The following is a 17,357-nucleotide window of genomic DNA, read 5'->3' as shown; positions in this document are numbered from 1 at the left end:
AGTTCGGGGATAGCATGGATTGGCGGCATATCAACCTCGACTGGGCAGTTTGCGCGCGCTGGGTTTTGATTGGGAAGGTAGTTACGGAGTCTCTCTTGTTTATGCAATCTTCTGATACCCTCAAAGCAGGACCGCGAGACTCGCGCCGTTTGCTCGCTCAATGGCTTCCACCTTGTGAAGTCAAGGCCAAAGGAAAGTCGAGGCCCACGCACGCACCGACGATTCCAAACCATAACTGGAGATATTCCAACGGGCTTGGATTCAAGGTTGACGCGGCTGCTTCCAGCGCGTCGGCCGTGTTGCATGGGTGAACGAAAAACACAGCCATGTCTGTCACGGGGTGATTCTATGGCGGGTTACCACGGCACTCGATGCGTATTCCCGATTTGTGCCACTTACCGTCATGCTCACTGCGCCGATTATGCCCACTTTCTCTATCTGCGATTTGAATTGAGGTGGAATGAGCAGCTCCCCCATTCTGTCAATGGACGTCGTTGCTCCACCATCATAGTCCTGGATGCCAATGTAGAGCACTGGCACGCGGTACGAAGGCGAAGAATATATGCTGTATTCTACTCTGGCTTGGGGACTGCTTGGCTGGCATGGGAGAGCTTCCTAGCCAGATGAGTGCGGGTACATATCAAACATCATAGCGGACTTGCCTCGTCGCCATCGTCCTGATCAGATGACTGCTCTGTTGAAGTACTTGGCGGAGGGTGCGAAACGGTGTCCACATTTATTCGGCGGACAATTTGCAAGCCAAGCTGGCCTTCTTGCTGCTGTAATGTTGGAAGCTGCAAACAAACTGCAAACGGAGACGGGTTGCCAGGCGTCAGACGTACGTCAGTGGTGAGCTTGACGCTGTGCCAAGCATCCTGAAGATGGCCGTAGCGGTCGAAGCGGGCGGCAAGCTGGCGACAGCCGTGGGAAAACGCGTCCGAGGACAAAGACGGAAACGCGTCCTTGGACATTCGCACTCTCGATTTCAGAGGTGATGGTTTCACATTGAGAATCGCCGGGGCCGATGCAGTGCAGGAATGCCTGGACCCCCGGGATGCCGGACTGCGGCGGACCTTGGGCGTGCGCCAAGTACACGGCTTAGCGTACCTTATGTAGCTAAGGTACCTACCACGGCGATGCTTACTGCGACCCTGCCGCGACTCGACCAGCGCCTCTGACCTCCAATCCAGATCTCCATCTCCCACTTCCTCTCCTCCCTGCTCACCACCGCGCCTCTCCCTGGCCCACATAATTTTGCCTCCCCATCGCCCCGCTATCCTCCTTCACTTTTTTGCCAGTTCACTCTCCTGCGCTCGAGCCCGCCTTAAACATAAGTCCAAAAACGGCAATCAGCCCTCACCATGGCCGACAAACTACTGGCTCCACAGCCTGAAAAGAGTCAATTGAAGCGCGCCTTGGTACGCCACTCGCTCGCTGTGGTCCATTCCCTCTCTGCTGACAACGCTCCAGCAATCCGCAGGCGAAGAAGAAACCGAGGCCAAGAAGCTTCGGACAGAAGCAGAGACTCGGCTTCAACACGACCCGGCTACACCGCTCAAGACACAAAATGCCGCCTTTCCCTCACCAGTCACGCACAAAGGCTCAACAGCTACCGAAGTCGACTACAAAGATGGGACCGTGACTCCTCCTAGCCAGACGCCTCAGCCTTCCACAGCAGCCACCGGGCGACCCAAGGACGACTCTGCCCCCCGCGGCACTGGCTTGTCCTCGCCACCTTCAGACACCCAACCATATTCGCAGTTTGTATACCCGCCTGGTCCGTGGCACGAGGTTCAAGATGAAGAGGCAGAGGGTGTTTGGGGCTACTTGGTGCCCTTGGACACGGTATTTGGAGACCCACTGGTATTGAAACGGCGTAGCGCATGTCCAATGCCCCATGCACCACCAGCGGTCGCCACAGGCAAGGAGAGCATGAAGCCAGGGGCCCTTGAACGTCAGGAAGAAGACTACGAGAAGAAGAAAAAGGAGGGTGTTCCAGCCGGTGGCTATCTCATTGGCCGGCATGGAGAGTGCGGTAAGTGGCCGATTTGGTTCATACATGGCCGCGGGCTGACTCCGACTGCCAGACCGCGTCATCAAAGCTCCTACCGTGTCGAACCGTCATTGTGTCATTTTCATGGAAAACAAGACTGGTAGTACGGTTGCCATTCTTGAAGACCTCTCGGCAAACGGCACTTTTGTGAACGACGCTCTCCTGGGCCGCAACCAACGTCGGGAATTGCGCGAAGGCGATGAAATTTCCATTGTCAACGAGGCCAAGTGCGCCTTTCGGTACCCGCGAAGCATCCGCGCTCCAAACGGCTTCAGGCAACAATACAGCGTCCAGGAGCAACTCGGCAAGGGCCACTTCGCGTCTGTATATCTTTGCATTGAAAAGTCTACTGGAATGCGGTATGCTGTCAAGAAGTTTGAGAAGCGCAATGGACCGTCGGAGCGCTCACGAGTCGAAGGCCTACAGCAGGAGATTGCGGTGCTCATGTCCGTCAGCCATCCCTCGTTGCTGTGTCTAAAGGATACTTTTGACGAGTCTGACGGCGTCTACCTGGTGCTGGAACTTGCTGCCGAAGGCGAGCTGTTCAATTGGATTGTCATGAAGGGCAAGCTTAGCGAGGCAGAGACCCGAAGAGTGTTTGTCCAGCTATTCCAGGGAGTCAAGTACCTGGTAAGTTGGCTTGTATTGACCGAAAAATTATGCTAACTCGCCAAAGCATGACCGCAACATTGTGCATCGCGACATCAAGCCAGAAAACATTCTCCTTTGCGATAAAAATCTGACAATAAAGTTGGCCGATTTCGGACTTGCCAAGATTATTGGAGAAGAGTCCTTTACCACGACGCTCTGTGGAACGCCTTCCTACGTTGCCCCCGAGATACTTGAGTCTTCAAACCACCGTCGATACACCAAGGCTGTCGACATTTGGTCCCTCGGCGTGGTGCTTTACATTTGCCTTTGCGGCTTCCCGCCATTCTCGGACGAGCTTTACACGCCGGATAACCCGTACACGCTCTCGCAACAGATCAAGATGGGCCGTTTCGACTACCCGAGCCCGTACTGGGACAGTGTTGGAGATCCGGCGCTCGACTTGATTGACCGCATGCTAACGGTGGACGTCAACGAGCGATACACGATTGACCAATGTCTTGAACACCCCTGGACACGGAACAACATGAATCCTGGCATGAGCATGGACTCTACAGATGGCCTCACTGGGGCGTTGGACGGGCTCGACTTTTCCAAGCGCAAGGTGGAACGGGAGCGCACCATGCTCAGCGCCATCAACGACATTCGGGTCAGCAAAGTTGTGGAGTTGCAGGAAGACGCCGCTCCGCTCAAGATTTATGAAAAGAATGGTTCCTCCCAAACCAATGGGAACGGCGCGCACTATGCGACATCAGCGCACGCCAAGGCCATGGTTGGCAACGGCAAAGCCGAAAAGGAGGACACGCCGACCAAACACAGAGCTCCAGAAGAGTTTATGGAGGCGGGCGGAAAGGGCGACATTCTCCTGTTTGGTGATGAGACGTCCAATTACTCAACCAAAAAGGCGGAATAAGTCTGCAAGAGTTCCGTTTTCCTTTTCCTGTGGTGCGACTTGATGTCGAGCGTCAGCAGAGTGGTCCGGGCGCGGCGTTGGGGTGTTCGGCTTGTTCCATTGCTATGCCCGACGCAGGAAAATGGTGCAATTGCTCGACGATTTGCGATTTGCGATTTGCGACTTTGCGTTTTCATTTTTTTGTTTCATACGCCAAAAGCTTGTTTGTTTGAGCTTTCATGAGCACATTTCAGGGACAATTTTGAGGAGGTTGAGAGCACGCTAATGTAGGGATGGCAAATAGTGTCATTTAGCCGCAAGGGCTCCCGTTGTCGACCCGTTTGTGGCGGGGCAAGGCGCCGCCGTTGTGTGCGACTGATTGACGGAGGTGAAGAATGGAGGTGAAAAATGGACGCGCGGCCATTGGCCGCCTGCAGGTTCGGAAAATCGGATCATGGTGAGCCGGCAAATATGAGAATCGTACCATTTCGTCGTGTGCCGTTTGTGGCGTGGACTTTGCTGAGGCGAGAAGTCTATGGTCGAAGAAGCTTCCCAAGCTCGTCTAGACGTCCCTCGCGGAGCTTCACCTTGGCCGTCAGGAACACAATGAGCAACGGAGCCCCTTTGCGCCTCCTGACGCAATGGTCGACGACCCGACTGGAGGCCTAAGGTGAGCAGCTGTCTAGGTGCGAACGTCTTCCTTCAGCCACTTGGGCGCGGGTGGGGCCTGCACTGCACAGCACAGCGCTGGTCATCGTTGACCGCCTTGGCGACTTTCCGCCCGCCCTGTACCTGACCTGACCCGACCTGACCTGACCTGACGTTGACGTGCAATAATTCCTCCGCCTCCCGTCCCTACCTTCGCTTCCCGCTCTCCTACCTTACCCTCTATCCTCCACGCTCAACACCATGGGTCTCGTTGGGAACGTCGCAGGCCCCGTGGTCGAGCGCTTCGCCGACTCTTCCCTCCTTGCCAAGGCCTCTGCTGCTTTTGCTGCCTTCATCTTCCTCTCCGTCTTCTTCAATGTTCTCAGCCAGCTGCTGTTCAAGAGGAGCGACCGTCCTCCGGTCGTCTTCCACTGGTTCCCTTGGATTGGAAGCACCGTGACCTACGGCATGGAACCCTTCAAGTTCTTTTCGGAAAACCGCAGAAAGGTCCGTGTACCGCGCCCCTCTGCTGCGCCGGCGCGTACTGACGCTCAATTAGTACGGCGACGTCTTTACCTTTGTGCTGCTCGGCAAGCCCACCACCGTCTGCCTTGGTACCAAGGGTAATGACTTCATCCTCAATGGCAAGCTCAAGGATGTCAACGCCGAGGAGGTTTACAGCCCCCTCACCACCCCGGTTTTCGGCAAGGGCGTCGTGTACGACTGTCCCAACTCGAAGCTCATGGAGCAGAAGAAGGTACGAGGAACCAGAAAAAAAAAAATAAAAATAAAAATAAAAAAAGGTCGCGGAAGTTTGTGCTAATCGTCGCAGTTTGTCAAGTTTGGCCTGACCTCGGAGGCCCTCCGCTCCTACGTCGAATTGATCACTGCAGAGGTCGAGGACTACATCAAACGCACTCCCGTTTTCAAAGGCGCATCGGGCAAGTTTGACGTGCCGACGACCATGGCCCAGGTTACCATTTTCACCGCTTCGCGCTCGCTGCAGGGTAAGGAGGTGCGACAAAAGTTTGACGCCTCCTTTGCCGACCTGTACCACGACCTTGACATGGGTTTCGTTCCAATCAACTTCAAGCTTTCGCGTGCTCCGCTGCCGCACAACAGGCGCCGTGATGCCGCACACAAGAAGATGGTCGAGGTCTACACTGAGATTATCCGCGCCAGGCGGGAAGGCAAGGTCGAAAAGGACTCGGAGGACATGATTTGGAACCTGATGGCTTCGACCTACAAGAACGGCACTCCGCTGCCTGACGAGGAGATTGCCTGCATCATGATTGCTCTGCTCATGGCTGGTCAGCACTCGTCTTCGTCTACCATCTCGTGGATCATCCTCCGTCTGGCTTCCCGCCCCGACATTACCGAGGAGCTTTTCGAGGAACAAAAGAGGGTTCTTGGAGAGGATCTTCCGGCGATCAAGCACGAGGATGTTGCCAAGCTCCGCCTGCACGCCCAGGTCGTCAAGGAGACTCTCCGCCTGCACGCACCCATTCACAGCATCATGCGCAAGGTCAAGTCGACTCTTCAGATCCAGTCCAATGGCAAGGTTTACACCATTCCGACTTCTCACGACGTGCTGGCCTCGCCTGGCGTTACGGCCACCTGCGAGGAGCACTTCCCGAACGCCGAAATGTGGGAGCCCCACCGCTGGGACGGCGAAACCGAGGCGCAGGATGATGGTGAGCAGATTGATTACGGATACGGCATGGTGTCCAAGGGCACCAACAGCCCCTATCTTCCCTTCGGAGCGGGCCGACACCGGTGCATCGGCGAGCAGTTTGCGTACGTGCAGCTGCAGACGATTCTGGCCAGCATGGTGCGCGTCTTCAAGTTCAGGAATCTGGATGGTTCGGCCAACGTGGTTGGCACAGACTACTCGGTAAGCATTGTATCGACGGGTTGAAGGCCGTGCTGCTAACGTTTGCAGTCCCTGTTCTCGCAGCCCATGCGTCCCGCCGTTGTCGAGTGGGAGAGGAGAGAGAAGCATTAGACAAAGCATACGAATCCATTTGCATTGCCGGACCAGGCATGGCGATGAAGTTTTGACGAAGAAAGGTGGGTCTGATTCTTGGGACAGGGACAGCGAGCATACGTAGATTGGCAGCCGTCCAAGAGACGACGTCTGTACAGAGTTTTTAATCTTAATGAATGGATACTTCTGCCCTACCCAGTCTCCTGGCGATGGCCACATGTGCGTCCTGCAGTCTGGGCCTCTACACATCCAGCCAAGTGTCCGCCTTGGTGCCAGCCAGCCAACTTGAGTCGACAGGCTCCGGCAAAAATTTCCGCGGGGCGCGGGGCGGACACTGCCCGGCCTGAGCCGAGGCGGCCTTCTTATACTTTCCCATGACGCAGCCGAGCGCTGCTACTTGGAACAACAATACCACGGGCAGCAACTCTCCAGACAATGCCCAGACGACGGCCATGACGTCCACCACGCATTATCCCTTCGCGGCGGCCCCCGACATCATCCGCTCGCACCAGAAGGATGCCTACTTCTCGGCCGTGCTGCTCGAGCAGCTGTCGGCCCTCGTGCGCAAGCTGCGCGGCGTCCGGGTCGCCCACGCCTGGACCACCGAGACCAAGACGGTCGCCGAGCTGCTGTACCTGGGCCTGACGACCTTCATCGGCAACCGCACCCTCGGCGAGGAATACTGCGACATTGTGCAGGTCGAGGACGACACGCTGCGCCTGCCGAGCGTGGCCAGGCGCGCGGCCTACATTGTTGCCAGCGTGCTCGTGCCGTATGGTCTCGGGCGCGTACTGCCGGCGCTGAGGAGGAGGCTCAGGGCGAAATTGGAGGGAAGGCTCAGGCGGGCGGCAAAGAAGGGTACCGGTCCGAAAGAGAAGGATGGCAAGAAGGACAACAAGACCGTGGCGCTGCGGCTGCAAAAGTACCTCCTCGCCAACCTCGACACCATCACGTCGCCGGCGCCCGTATACGCGGTCAGTCTGGCCGTCTTTTACTTCTCTGGCGCCTACTACGAGATTGGCAAACGCCTGGTCGGGCTGCGCTACATCTTCACGCGGCGGGTCGAAGACGGGCCCGGCGAGCAGCGCGTCGGCTACGAAGTCCTGGGCGTGCTGCTGGTCCTGCAGCTGGCGGTCCAGGGCTACCTCCACGTCCACAACTCGCTCGTCAGCGTCGCGAACGCGGGCGCGGCCGTCGGCGGCACGGCCGTGCTCGACCACGGCGTCGAAGTCAGCCTCAACGCCGCCGACTACAGCGCCAACAACGCGCTGCTGTTCGAAACCACAAACGGCGGCGGGTCCTCGTCGCCGTCATCATCGTCGGAGCAGCAAACCCGCCGCATCGCAAACGCTACCCGCACGCCAGTCCTCAAGACTCCCCGCTACGACCTCGCTAATACCGACACCATGGCGTGGATCCCCGCCCGCCAGCAGCGCAAGTGCACGCTCTGTCTGGAGGAGATGAAGGATCCGGCCGTCACGACGTGCGGGCACGTCTTTTGCTGGGGCTGCATTGGCGACTGGTGCCGCGAGCGACCGGATTGCCCGCTCTGCCGCCAGAGCTGTCTTGCGCAGCATGTGCTGCCGTTGAGGTGTTGAAGGGTTTTGCCATATTTTTTGGATGAGATGGTGAAGACGACTCTTCTCTGTCCACGAGCATAGCAAGGACGGTCAGCCAGCCAGCCAGCAGCGCAGCAACAGCTATCTATCCAACAATCCATCATCCAACCCGTCCTACCCTCGCCTCGAGTGGTGCCAGGCAGCCGGCAGCACACGACCGCGGCGCGACATGGAACTTGCTTGCTCGCCTGCTTGCCTGCAGAAGTCTACACTGGACGGACACGCGCACGCACGCATGCACTGGCTAGCTGGCTTGACAGGCAGCTACCTGCGCGCCTACACCACTGAATCACCATTTCTCTGCCAGACCAAACCAGACCACCGGATCCCACGACCGTCGGTATGGAAATGGGGGAAGGAAACGTTGGGAATACGGAGTTTCGATAGGGCTGCCGTGCTGGGATGGGAGTGGAATAAGGCGCGGCGTATCCGTTTTCCTACCCTAAACCTCTCCGTATCCGGCGCCGTATTTTGGAACGGCGGGATTGGGTGGACCGAGGGCGGAAGGTGGTGGTGTGGGTAGTAGGTATGTAATTCAGCCATGGCCTGGCGGACTCTGGGATTGCCTGGAATTGGGTGGCCTGAATGATGATGAGACTGAGTGAGTGCGAGCGAGAGCGTCTCGACTCGCTCGTTCGTTCCGTCTGTCTGTCTGACCTGTGCACCTACCTGGTGGCTCCGTGCTTGGATACGCGTGGTAGTCGGGTGATCGTCGTGCAACCATCAACCAACCAATCAATCAATCGTGCAATTGATCGATCAACCAGCGCAATCGGCTCCGTGTGTGGTGCTAGCTTGGTGACGGCAATGGCAAATCAAGCAAACTCGCTTGCCTGCCCACCTGCTTGCTCGGTGAACGGCGAACGGTGCAAGGTATAGTAGGTAACTCATGACAAAGAAGAGATAGATGGCCATGTGGATGCGAGAGTCGATTCGATTCCCAGGAAAACAAAACTATCGTTAGACGACGATGCCGTCTATACATACACCTGCATACCCACCTTAGCTACAAAACCCCCACAACCACATACTTCAACCACCACCCCTCATCTCATGTACCTCCCACCATGCCTCGATGATCCATCCATCCATCCATCCATCCTTTCTTTCTTTCTTTGCGCTTCCGCTCCGGCTCCAGCTCTAGCTCCATCGCCATCGCCGTCTCCCACGATTCTCTTCGCCCTTCGCCTTTCGTTCGTGGCAGCGTGGCAGCGTGGCAGAGAAAGCAAGGCAGGCAGGCAGGCAGGCAGGCAGGCGGGCAGGCGGGCAGGCAGGCAGGTAGGTAGGTAGGTGTAATACATACCACAATTAGCACGCTGCACGCACGATTATACAGAACAGTATAGGACAGAAATACACAGAGTCATTAGAACGATAAACACAGAATGTACATTACTAATTGATAAATGTGGCCACATCCACCACTCACTGACTTCCCAATCAGGCATTCCCCGATACCCTATCCTCATACGAGCCTTACCCATCCTATCCCATCCCCACCACTGACAAAACCTTCCTACAACACCCGCCCCGCAACACTCGCCTCACTCCGATCCTTGGTCTGCACCTTCCTCAACCCCTTGCCCGCCTGAATCTGTCCCAACAGCGCGCTGCGATCGCCCGCGCCGGCCGGCGGCGGCGGCGGCGGACCGTTGCTGGAAGCGGCGGCGGCGGGCATGGGCGGAGGCGGCGGCGGAGGAGGAGCACCGGGAGCGCCAGTGCCCGGCATGGGCGGCGGAGGCGGCGGAGCAGGGGGCGCGGCGCCCGCAGGGGGGCTCTGGACGCGAGATCCAGGACCGCCGGTACCCGTCGGCGAGTCCTTGTTGTCCATGGACGACAGAGGGCGAGGGGGTCCCATGGTGCCGAAGAGGATTGAGGCGAGCTGCTTGGCAGAGCCGCCGCCAGGACGCTCGTCGTCGGACGAGTCGGAGTCAGAGTCGGAATCGACGACGGACCAGTCGTCTTCTTCGGCGGCCGGACGAGCACGCGTGCGTGCGGGCGCGGCGGCAGGCTCAGGGAGGGCCTGCTTGTTGGAGCTGTCTTGCTGAGCCAGGCGGTGGAAGGGGTTGGTCGAGACTTCGGTCGAGGACGCGGGGGTCGAAATGGTGGGGACCGGGGGCGGAGCAGGGGCGCTGGGCTCGCTGGCCGATGATTGAGCCATCTTGCGGAGGAAGGGGTTCTTGGTCTCCTCGTGGTTGACTGCGCCAGGACTAGTGACTGCAGATGCCTGAGGGCTTGTAACAGACGATGGCGGAGTCGCTTGACGAGCAGACGTGTCGACGGCCGGTTGGGGCATTAGCGGAGCAAGGGGAGGAGGCGCTGCTTGTTCTTTCGGCAGTTCTTGACTGGCAGTGGGAGTAGTCTCCTGCGGCGTAATCTCGCGAGTACCTTCATCGTCGGACGAAGACGAGTCTTCATCACCCATGCCCGAGAGCTGGAGCTGGAGCTGCCTTTCACGTTCCTTGGCAGCCTCAATCTCAGCCCGCTGGGCTGCGAGACGGGATTCTCTCTCCTTGGCCTCGCGTTGGGCCTCCTTCTTCTTGCGCTTCTCTTCCTCCTTCTTGAGCTTGCCCTGCTTGACTTGCTCCTCGAGAGCGCGCAAGCGTTCTTGCGCAGCCTCGCGTTCTCTTGCCATTTCCTGCTCCTGTCGTCTCTCCTCGTCCCTGCGACAGTCAGCAAACGTACATGTGGAAGCAGAATCTACATACTCGAGCTCCTTGGTCTCAACCTCCTGGGCTTCTTGCTGCTCACGCAGAGCCTGCTCAGCCCTCTTGGTCTCCTCGTCAACAGCATCTGGCTTGGCCTTACGCGAAGGAGGCGCCGGCGGCGGCTTCTTGCCAGCAGGTTTCGTGGCGGGAGGAGGAACACCCTGCTCGTCCTGCAATCTGCGCTGTCTTTCTGCCTCACGGCGAGCATCTTCCTCTTCAGCCTTGCGGCGCTTGTCTTCTCTCTCTTGTTGTTCGCGCTCTGCCCGCTGCTGCGGTGTCTCACCCGGCTTGACCGGCGCACGCAGACCTAGCGCGGCCAGACGCTCAGCCATGCGCTGCTCAGCCTGCTGCTTGATAAATGCCGCACGCTCCTCGGCCGTCTTGTACGACGAGTACGATGCGCCGCCGGACGACGAGGCAGGACGAACCGCCTCCTCGCGGGGCGGTTCAAGAGTTCTTGCACTGCTTGGCCTGGCAGGCTCTTCAAAACGAGGCGTTTCACGGGGCCTCTCCCTGCCCCTGTCCTCATTGCGAATTCTAGCAGAGCGGCTCTGCCTCTGCAGATCGTAGATGAAATGCTTGACCTCATCCTCAACACCGAGACCGTCCTCCCACCTCCGACGCTCATGCTCGGTGGTGTCTCCTGAAGTGCCCTCCTTGAGACTGGTCTCGAGCGACTTGCTGAATTCGGTGACACTCTCCTCAACATCCTGGACCATGCGTTCATTGTTCTCCTTTTCGGTGCGAATACGTTGAGTCTCTTTTTCAAGGCGCTTCGCGGCATCGCCCGAATCATCAGCAGAAGCGGGAGCTGGCTTGCCCGTAAGAGCGGCTGAACGAGCTTGCATCATGGCCTTGGCACGTGCCTTGAGGCGGTCAGACTCGGTGACGGCGCCACCAGGGCCGGTTCCAACGATTGCACCAGCGGATCCAGGGTGCTCCTTTGCGTCCTTGAGACGGAAAAGCTCCATCTTTGCGTCAGCAATAGCACGCTCAGTCTTGCGCACGTGCGAAGCAAGCTCAGGGAGGCGGTCAGTAAGACGACGAAGCTCGCGTGAAAGGGCCCTTCTTTCCGCGTCAGAACCTCCGCCAAGGACGTGAGCGTTGGGATGGGTGTCAATGTCTTCTTGGATGTTTCTGATGCGGCGGTACAAGTCCTCTGCATCCCTACGGTCTTTGCGATCCAACACCTCGTCTTGTTCGGCCTGGTTCTCGTCCCGAAAGTCCATGGCATCGAGGAGGACCTGCTTCTCTTTGATCTCCTTTTTGAGCTGCTCAATCGACTTTTCTCCAAACGAACTGTCTGATGCTGGCGAGGAAGGCTGAGCAGGCGACGGCGAGCGACCCCCATTGCCGATGCGGCGGCGAGCGCTGGACCTGTAGCCGACCTCGTCGTCATTAAACTTGTAGACCGTAGCATCCTTACGGCCATCCGAGACCGGGCTGCCACCACGGAAAGAGTGAGACTTGAGGTAGGAGACACCAGTCCTTTGCGGCTGGAGGAAAGCAGACGACCCCTTTCGTTCTTCGGCGTCTCGCGAAATGAGACCCTTCATGGTGCTGATCGAGTCGTTCAAGTTCCTCGTCGAGGGAGGAACAAGCTCCGGGGGTAACCTGTTTGGCACAGGGTAGCCATTGAGTCGGCGATAAATCAAGTGCATGGCCACGGCGAACTCGTCCATGTTCAGACGACCCCTATCATTGGAGTCGGCGAGCGTCCAAATCTTTTCGAGGTCTTGCTTATCCAAGCCACTTTGGCCAAAGATTTCAATAGCCTGTTCGCCAGTAATGTAGCCCTTGCCAAAGCCATCCCACGCCTTGAACAGGTCGTCGTAAATCTTCTTCTCATCCTTGGTAACAGCCCAGGGAACCACCGCGTTTCCGCGAAGTCCCGTAGCGCTAAAGCCACCTTCTCTTCCCGGCTGAGGCATCATCTGTTGCCTAAGGTTCTGAATGTTGGGTAGACCAGTAGCCGGAGTGTTGACCAGACCCCACTGGCCAGGCACGCCGGTTGGCTGCGCGTTCAGAGGAGCGGCCATTCCAAATCCAGTGGGCTGAGGCTGCAGGCCAGTGGGAATGGGAGGAACAGGAGGAATCGACGAATTGTTCTGGCCCATGCCAAACCCAGTAGGCTGGGGTTGGAGGCCTTGTTGTCCTGGGAAGCCAGTCATTTGCGGCTGTAGACCACCTGGATGTTGCAAGCCAGTTGGCTGAGGTTGGAAACCGGTCGGTTGCGGCTGGAAGCCCGTCGGCTGCGGTTGAAACCCAGTAGGTTGCGGTTGCAGACTGGAAAGGAGCTGCGAGTTCGACGGCTGCTGTGGTTGAGGGGCCTGGATCGTAGGGACAGATGGTTTGGGAGCCGATCCGCTATCTGCTACGTTGAACGAAATAATGTCCACCATGCTAGAAACCTCGTTCCGAATGCGCTCCGGGAGATCGTGCGGCAGGTCTTTGCCGACCATTTTCAGGTTGCAGAGATACATGGCCAAGGCAAATTCGGGGAAGAGGAGTTGGCCCGACTTGGTCGTGTCTGCCAGAGTCCTGCAACTGTCAACATCCAGCGTTTCCCGCAAACACGCGATCCTTACCATATCTGCGCCAATGCCTCTCCATTGAGCTTTGACCGCAGCAAAATATCCCTGGCTTGTTCTCCCGTCATTGCCTGCCCATTCCCAACCGCAGATTTGAACAGCTGCTCAAACTTGGCCTGGTCCTGAGCTGTAATGAAGCTCAGTCTGATGGTCGGAATCTTGGAGCCGGCAGTCGAAGGCTGGGGAGCCTGAGGTTGCGAAGTAGATCCTCGAAACGAGTCGGCCATCTGGGACGACGTCATACCCGTAGGTTGGGGTAGCTGGGGCTGTGCCGGCGGCGGCGGAGGTTGCTGCTGCTGCTGCTGCTGCTGGAAGCCTGCCGGCTGAGGCTGGAAGCCAGAGGGTTGGGGCTGCTGTTGGAATTGCTGCTGCGGCTGGCCGGGAAAGCCGGTAAACTGAGGTTGAAGCTGTTGTGGCGGTTGTTGCTGTTGGAAGCCCGATTGCTGCTGCTGGAAGCCCGTGGGTTGGGGCTGGAAGCCCGTAGGCTGCGGTTGCTGCTGGCCTGGGAATCCAGTGAATTGGGGTTGCAGAGGAGCACCTCCAAAGCCGGTGGGCTGGGGCTGGAGGCCGCCAAAGCCGCCCATGGGCTGTTGTTGCTGGCCATATTGCTGCTGCTGAGGCTGGCCGGGACCGCGAGCGGTGTTGGCTCCCCCTAAAAAGGAACTCGAGCCCGAAAACATGGCGGGGGAGAGGGCGCGAGGGGTCTCGCGCGAGTTGGGGTGGAATCAAAGTCGAAGGGAGGGGGGCGCGCGTGAGGCAAGGAAAGGAGTGGATGTGTTGTCGAGTAGCACGGAGCTGGAGATGGTGGAGTGTGAGGTGTTGGTAGGTACCGTAGCCCAGCCAGGTGGGCGGCCGGGATGCTTGGGTCAGCGAATCGAATCTCCGTGCGGCCCGCCGTCGTCATCGCCTCTCTCTCTAGCCCACCTCAAACCTCGCCCAAACACCATCAGACATGGCCGCGCATCAAAACGGAGCCGGCCAGCAGAAGCCCACGGGCGACGCCGACCTGGCCCAGGTAAATTCTTCATCTGTTGTCGATATTTGCAAAGCACTCATGGCGCCTTGTCTAGGCATTCCAAGACCTTGCCCGAGGCGAGCAAACGGCCGCGGCACTGGAGAATCATCTCGACAAGATTGAAAAGCAAATTGAAGCGCTCTTGGCCGCTGCAGATGAAGCTCGAGAATCCCCCAAGCAGCAAGGAGACGCCGGTGGATCATCACAGGGCGGTCAAGGCTCGAGTAGCACCGACGCCAACAAGGGTCCTGACAGCTAAGACTAGGAGTCGACAGCTGAACGCGAATATACCCTTTTCGTTTTCCATTGTCCTTGCAAATCCTTTTTTCTCTCGTTGAGAGAGGTTATTGTGTCTAGAGTCGCAACATCATCAGACTGTCACGCTCGGAAGCCCTGTCTTTCAGTCCTTCCAAGTCCAAGACGATCGTAATTCTTCACGACCGCATTCGCTAAACAATTTCAAAAGAAAGTTTCCCCATCAATGCTTTTCCGCCGTCTACTGATCGAACACTTTTTCCATCCTGAAGACTCCATCGGCGTCTTTTTCCACAACACCCACCTCGGTTATGACTCCATCAATCAGCTCCGCCGGCGTGACGTCAAAGGCCGGGTTCCACACATCAATGCCTTCGGCAGCCATGCTCACCGTCTCGACCTGCTCCAAGTCGAGCTTGCCAGCGTCGACTCTTGGGCCCCTGACGAGCGTCACCTCCTGCGGCGCGCGCTGCTCAATGACAATGTCATCGCCCGACTTGGTATGCAGATCAACAGTGGTGCGAGGCGCCGCGACCAGGAACTTGACGCCGTGATGGCGCGCGTTGATGGCGAGCGCGTACGTTCCAATCTTGTTGGCCGTGTCGCCATTCGCGGCAACACGGTCTGCGCCGACGACAATGGCGGCAATGTTTTGTTCGGGGCCCTTGAGCTTGAGCAGCGCCGCGGCCATCGAGTCGGTGATCAAGGTTGCGGGGATGGAGTCGTGGACGAGTTCATAGGCCGTCAAGCGCGAGCCCTGGTTGTATGGCCGCGTCTCGGTGCAAAAGGCGTGCTGGAGGTTGCCGGCAGCGTGGAGCGAACGGATCACGCCCAGCGCGGTGCCGTAGCCGGCCGTGGCCAGGGAGCTGTCAAGCCGTCCGTCAGCTGTCCTCTAGTCCCTCATGTCGCAGCCAGTACATACCCAGTATTGCAGTGTGTGACGACGCTGACCTTGCCTTTTGCGCCAGCCTGCGTCTTCTCCTTGATCCACCGCGCACCGTGTGCGCCAATGGCCTTGTTATCACTAACATCGTCGACCAGCATTTGCTCAGCAGCCTTTACGTATGCCTCCTTGACGCTCTCGCCCGTTGCGCCGTCGCGCGCCGCCGCGGCCTCGACTACGCTCTTCAGCTTCCTCGCCGCGTCGGCCAAGTTCACAGCCGTGGGCCGGCTCGTCACCAGGTACGTCGACTTCTCATCGACAAAGGTCGCGACTTCAATGGCGGCGTCGGACAGCTCGTTGCGCGCCGCCAAGCCGTCGAGCTCCACCGCCAGCGAAAGCGCCGCGACAATGGCGATGGCGGGCGCGCCGCGCGTCCGCATGGCCTTGATCGCATGCCAGGCGTCGGTGGACGTGGCGATTGGGTCGTAGACGGTGGCGTGGGGCAGCCTGAGCTGGTCGAGGATTGACAGCGTGCCCCGCGTGTACTTGATGGCTTCGAGGACCATGATGGAGGTGGACGGGAGTGGGCGGTTGCGACGGGTGGCGGAGGCTGGCGCTCGGGTACCTTGCAGGGCAGCAAGGCGCGTGTAGAGAGAGATACGAGGACGAAGAGAAAAGTCGAGGTTGGAAAGTGGATTGCAATTGCGTATGCGGCAGAGTCAGGAACAGCGTGACAGGAACTTTTGAGCGGAGCTTGGGCCGCATCTTCTCCGCGCATCGCATCCCGGGTCGAGCGCCACGAGAACACCACGCCCACGCCACCCCGCCACGTTTGCAGTGTTTGCAGCCCAGACATACAACCCAACCACCAGACGACCTCTCTCTTCCTCGACAAACATCTGCTATGGCAGCGGTGGCGCCCATGTGGCAAATTGCCCAACTCCTACTACTCCAGGCGCAGGACAATGCCTGACTTCCTTAGCATCACCGCTGACCTTGTCTCACCTCAGGCACACTCTCTACAAGCCAGACGACCGACCACGCGCACCGCGCCTCGACGCGACGCGTCAGTCCAGTCCAGTCCAGTCTGCCCAACACAACGCCATTCATCCCTCAGATGATGGAAGGATGCGCCGCGCATCCCATCATCCACCTAGACCGACGACCACCTGCGCCCCGCCGCCACCACCGGCCAATTGGTCTACCTTAGATGGATGTCGGCGACCAGCAGCACGCAGCAGCTGCCTGACTTTTCTCGCGACTGTGAATGTGACCAAGTCAGATATGATCCAAGCCCATTCATTCATCCTGTGTATCCTGCCTTCGCCTCTGCCCGCCGGCCGGCCGCCGCCTCCTTTCCGCACTCACTGCACTGTCCAGATCGAGTCCCCGATCAAGTACATTCCCGGGTAGGTACGTGCGTTCTGCACGTTGACGCGCAGGATCCCTCCCTTTCTACCTCGCGTTCCGCCTGTCTCGTCTCATCTTTTCACGACGTGAGACTGGCGTGAAGTTTGAACAGCCGAATGGGTTCAAGAGACGCTCGCTTCTGTTGTTTCGTGAATCGCCTTGATTCTTTTGCACTGTTCTGACTCGTTCGTTCGTTTGTCCATTCCTCGGTCTGTTTGGCTGTGTACCTACCTTGCCGGCCGGTAGAAATGTAGGTGGTCTGATCAAGGGGGTTGGTTGTGTTTCTCGCAAGTCAGTCGATCGGAGTCGCTCGTGCCTGTGTTGAACCGTGACAGCGATGTCCTCTTCTCGCGTGCGTACGTGTGTGCACTCAGCTCGGTGAATGAAAAGTGGCTAGTCTCACAGTCAAGAATCCTGGTAAGAAGAAATTGTTGACAAGAAATCTCGGTTCATTTGTAAGGTTTTATACAGGGTGATTGATGTATGGTAAAAAGACGGACAACCATCCTCTCGCGTGCAGCAGAGTGCGGCCAAAAAAGAGAAGAGAACGAGCGCCCAACAACGACAACACGACCCCCAACCTCTCTCTTTTTGATACCAGAAGATCATAATCCCGCCCATTTCTCTCTCCCTCTCTCCTAGACACCAAATATCTACATCCCCAACCAACCCTTCGTATCTAGGCCA

At 58.1% G+C, this 17,357-nt stretch overlaps 7 protein-coding genes across 7 annotated transcripts; 4 read left to right on the top strand and 3 right to left on the bottom strand.

Moving 5' to 3' along the window:
* Positions 1 to 157: 157 nt before the first annotated feature.
* IWZ02DRAFT_494595 (uncharacterized protein) lies at positions 158 to 971 on the bottom strand (the record flags this gene model as incomplete). The annotated part of the gene is made up of 3 exons (XM_066770041.1): positions 158 to 346; positions 400 to 615; positions 843 to 971. The coding sequence occupies 3 exons, from the start codon at positions 969 to 971 to the stop codon at positions 158 to 160; spliced, it is 534 nt and encodes a 177-aa protein (XP_066618252.1).
* A 390-nt stretch (positions 972 to 1,361) lies between these two features.
* IWZ02DRAFT_494594 (kinase-like domain-containing protein) lies at positions 1,362 to 3,575 on the top strand (the record flags this gene model as incomplete). The annotated part of the gene is made up of 4 exons (XM_066770040.1): positions 1,362 to 1,418; positions 1,471 to 2,035; positions 2,088 to 2,683; positions 2,730 to 3,575. The coding sequence occupies 4 exons, from the start codon at positions 1,362 to 1,364 to the stop codon at positions 3,573 to 3,575; spliced, it is 2,064 nt and encodes a 687-aa protein (XP_066618251.1).
* Positions 3,576 to 4,333: 758 nt separating this feature from the next.
* Positions 4,334 to 6,582, top strand: IWZ02DRAFT_111555 (cytochrome P450 14a-demethylase). Its single transcript, XM_066761372.1, has 4 exons — positions 4,334 to 4,709; positions 4,762 to 4,959; positions 5,035 to 6,096; positions 6,145 to 6,582. Exons 1-4 carry the CDS (start codon positions 4,464 to 4,466, stop codon positions 6,205 to 6,207), a joined length of 1,569 nt encoding a protein of 522 aa, XP_066618250.1. The 5' UTR covers positions 4,334 to 4,463; the 3' UTR covers positions 6,208 to 6,582.
* Positions 6,583 to 6,641: 59 nt separating this feature from the next.
* On the top strand, positions 6,642 to 7,787 carry IWZ02DRAFT_386085 (Pex12 amino terminal region-domain-containing protein; the record flags this gene model as incomplete). The annotated part of the gene is made up of 1 exon (XM_066765445.1): positions 6,642 to 7,787. The coding sequence occupies one exon, from the start codon at positions 6,642 to 6,644 to the stop codon at positions 7,785 to 7,787; it is 1,146 nt and encodes a 381-aa protein (XP_066618249.1).
* A 1,220-nt stretch (positions 7,788 to 9,007) lies between these two features.
* On the bottom strand, positions 9,008 to 13,923 carry IWZ02DRAFT_464004 (uncharacterized protein). Its single transcript, XM_066768376.1, has 3 exons — positions 13,105 to 13,923; positions 10,517 to 13,057; positions 9,008 to 10,471 (listed from the first exon to the last, which is right to left on the bottom strand). The coding sequence occupies exons 1-3, from the start codon at positions 13,785 to 13,787 to the stop codon at positions 9,325 to 9,327; spliced, it is 4,371 nt and encodes a 1,456-aa protein (XP_066618248.1). The 5' UTR covers positions 13,788 to 13,923; the 3' UTR covers positions 9,008 to 9,324.
* Positions 13,924 to 14,059: 136 nt separating this feature from the next.
* On the top strand, positions 14,060 to 14,381 carry IWZ02DRAFT_494590 (uncharacterized protein; the record flags this gene model as incomplete). Its single annotated transcript, XM_066770039.1, has 2 exons — positions 14,060 to 14,122; positions 14,178 to 14,381. The coding sequence occupies 2 exons, from the start codon at positions 14,060 to 14,062 to the stop codon at positions 14,379 to 14,381; spliced, it is 267 nt and encodes an 88-aa protein (XP_066618247.1).
* A 50-nt stretch (positions 14,382 to 14,431) lies between these two features.
* Positions 14,432 to 16,035, bottom strand: IWZ02DRAFT_111405 (uncharacterized protein). The gene is made up of 2 exons (XM_066761369.1): positions 15,300 to 16,035; positions 14,432 to 15,243 (listed from the first exon to the last, which is right to left on the bottom strand). Exons 1-2 carry the CDS (start codon positions 15,824 to 15,826, stop codon positions 14,619 to 14,621), a joined length of 1,152 nt encoding a protein of 383 aa, XP_066618246.1. The 5' UTR covers positions 15,827 to 16,035; the 3' UTR covers positions 14,432 to 14,618.
* Between the last annotated feature and the right edge of the window lie 1,322 nt (positions 16,036 to 17,357).

This window comes from Phyllosticta citriasiana, assembly GCF_038021145.1.
Source record: "Phyllosticta citriasiana strain CBS 120426 chromosome Unknown IWZ02scaffold_18, whole genome shotgun sequence".
Taxonomy (NCBI): Eukaryota; Fungi; Ascomycota; class Dothideomycetes; order Botryosphaeriales; family Phyllostictaceae; genus Phyllosticta; species Phyllosticta citriasiana.
Note: the sequence above shows the minus strand (reverse complement) of the source record. Positions and strands in the feature narration are given on the sequence as shown.

Bases quoted from the DNA above. Each gene is read 5' to 3' on its own strand.
- IWZ02DRAFT_464004 (XM_066768376.1), bottom strand. From the start codon at position 13,787: ATGTTTTCGGGCTCGAGTTCCTTTTTAGGGGGAGCCAACACCGCTCGC. The intron at 13,058-13,104 runs GTAAGGATCGCG...TGACAGTTGCAG, and splicing joins GAGGCATTGGCGCAGATATG to GACTCTGGCAGACACGACCA. The intron at 10,472-10,516 runs GTATGTAGATTC...TGACTGTCGCAG, and splicing joins GTTGAGACCAAGGAGCTCGA to GGACGAGGAGAGACGACAGG.
- IWZ02DRAFT_111555 (XM_066761372.1), top strand. From the start codon at position 4,464: ATGGGTCTCGTTGGGAACGTCGCAGGCCCCGTGGTCGAGCGCTTCGCC. The intron at 4,960-5,034 runs GTACGAGGAACC...TAATCGTCGCAG, and splicing joins AGCTCATGGAGCAGAAGAAG to TTTGTCAAGTTTGGCCTGAC. The intron at 6,097-6,144 runs GTAAGCATTGTA...TAACGTTTGCAG, and splicing joins TGGTTGGCACAGACTACTCG to TCCCTGTTCTCGCAGCCCAT.
- IWZ02DRAFT_111405 (XM_066761369.1), bottom strand. From the start codon at position 15,826: ATGGTCCTCGAAGCCATCAAGTACACGCGGGGCACGCTGTCAATCCTC. The intron at 15,244-15,299 runs GTATGTACTGGC...ACGGCTTGACAG, and splicing joins GTCACACACTGCAATACTGG to CTCCCTGGCCACGGCCGGCT.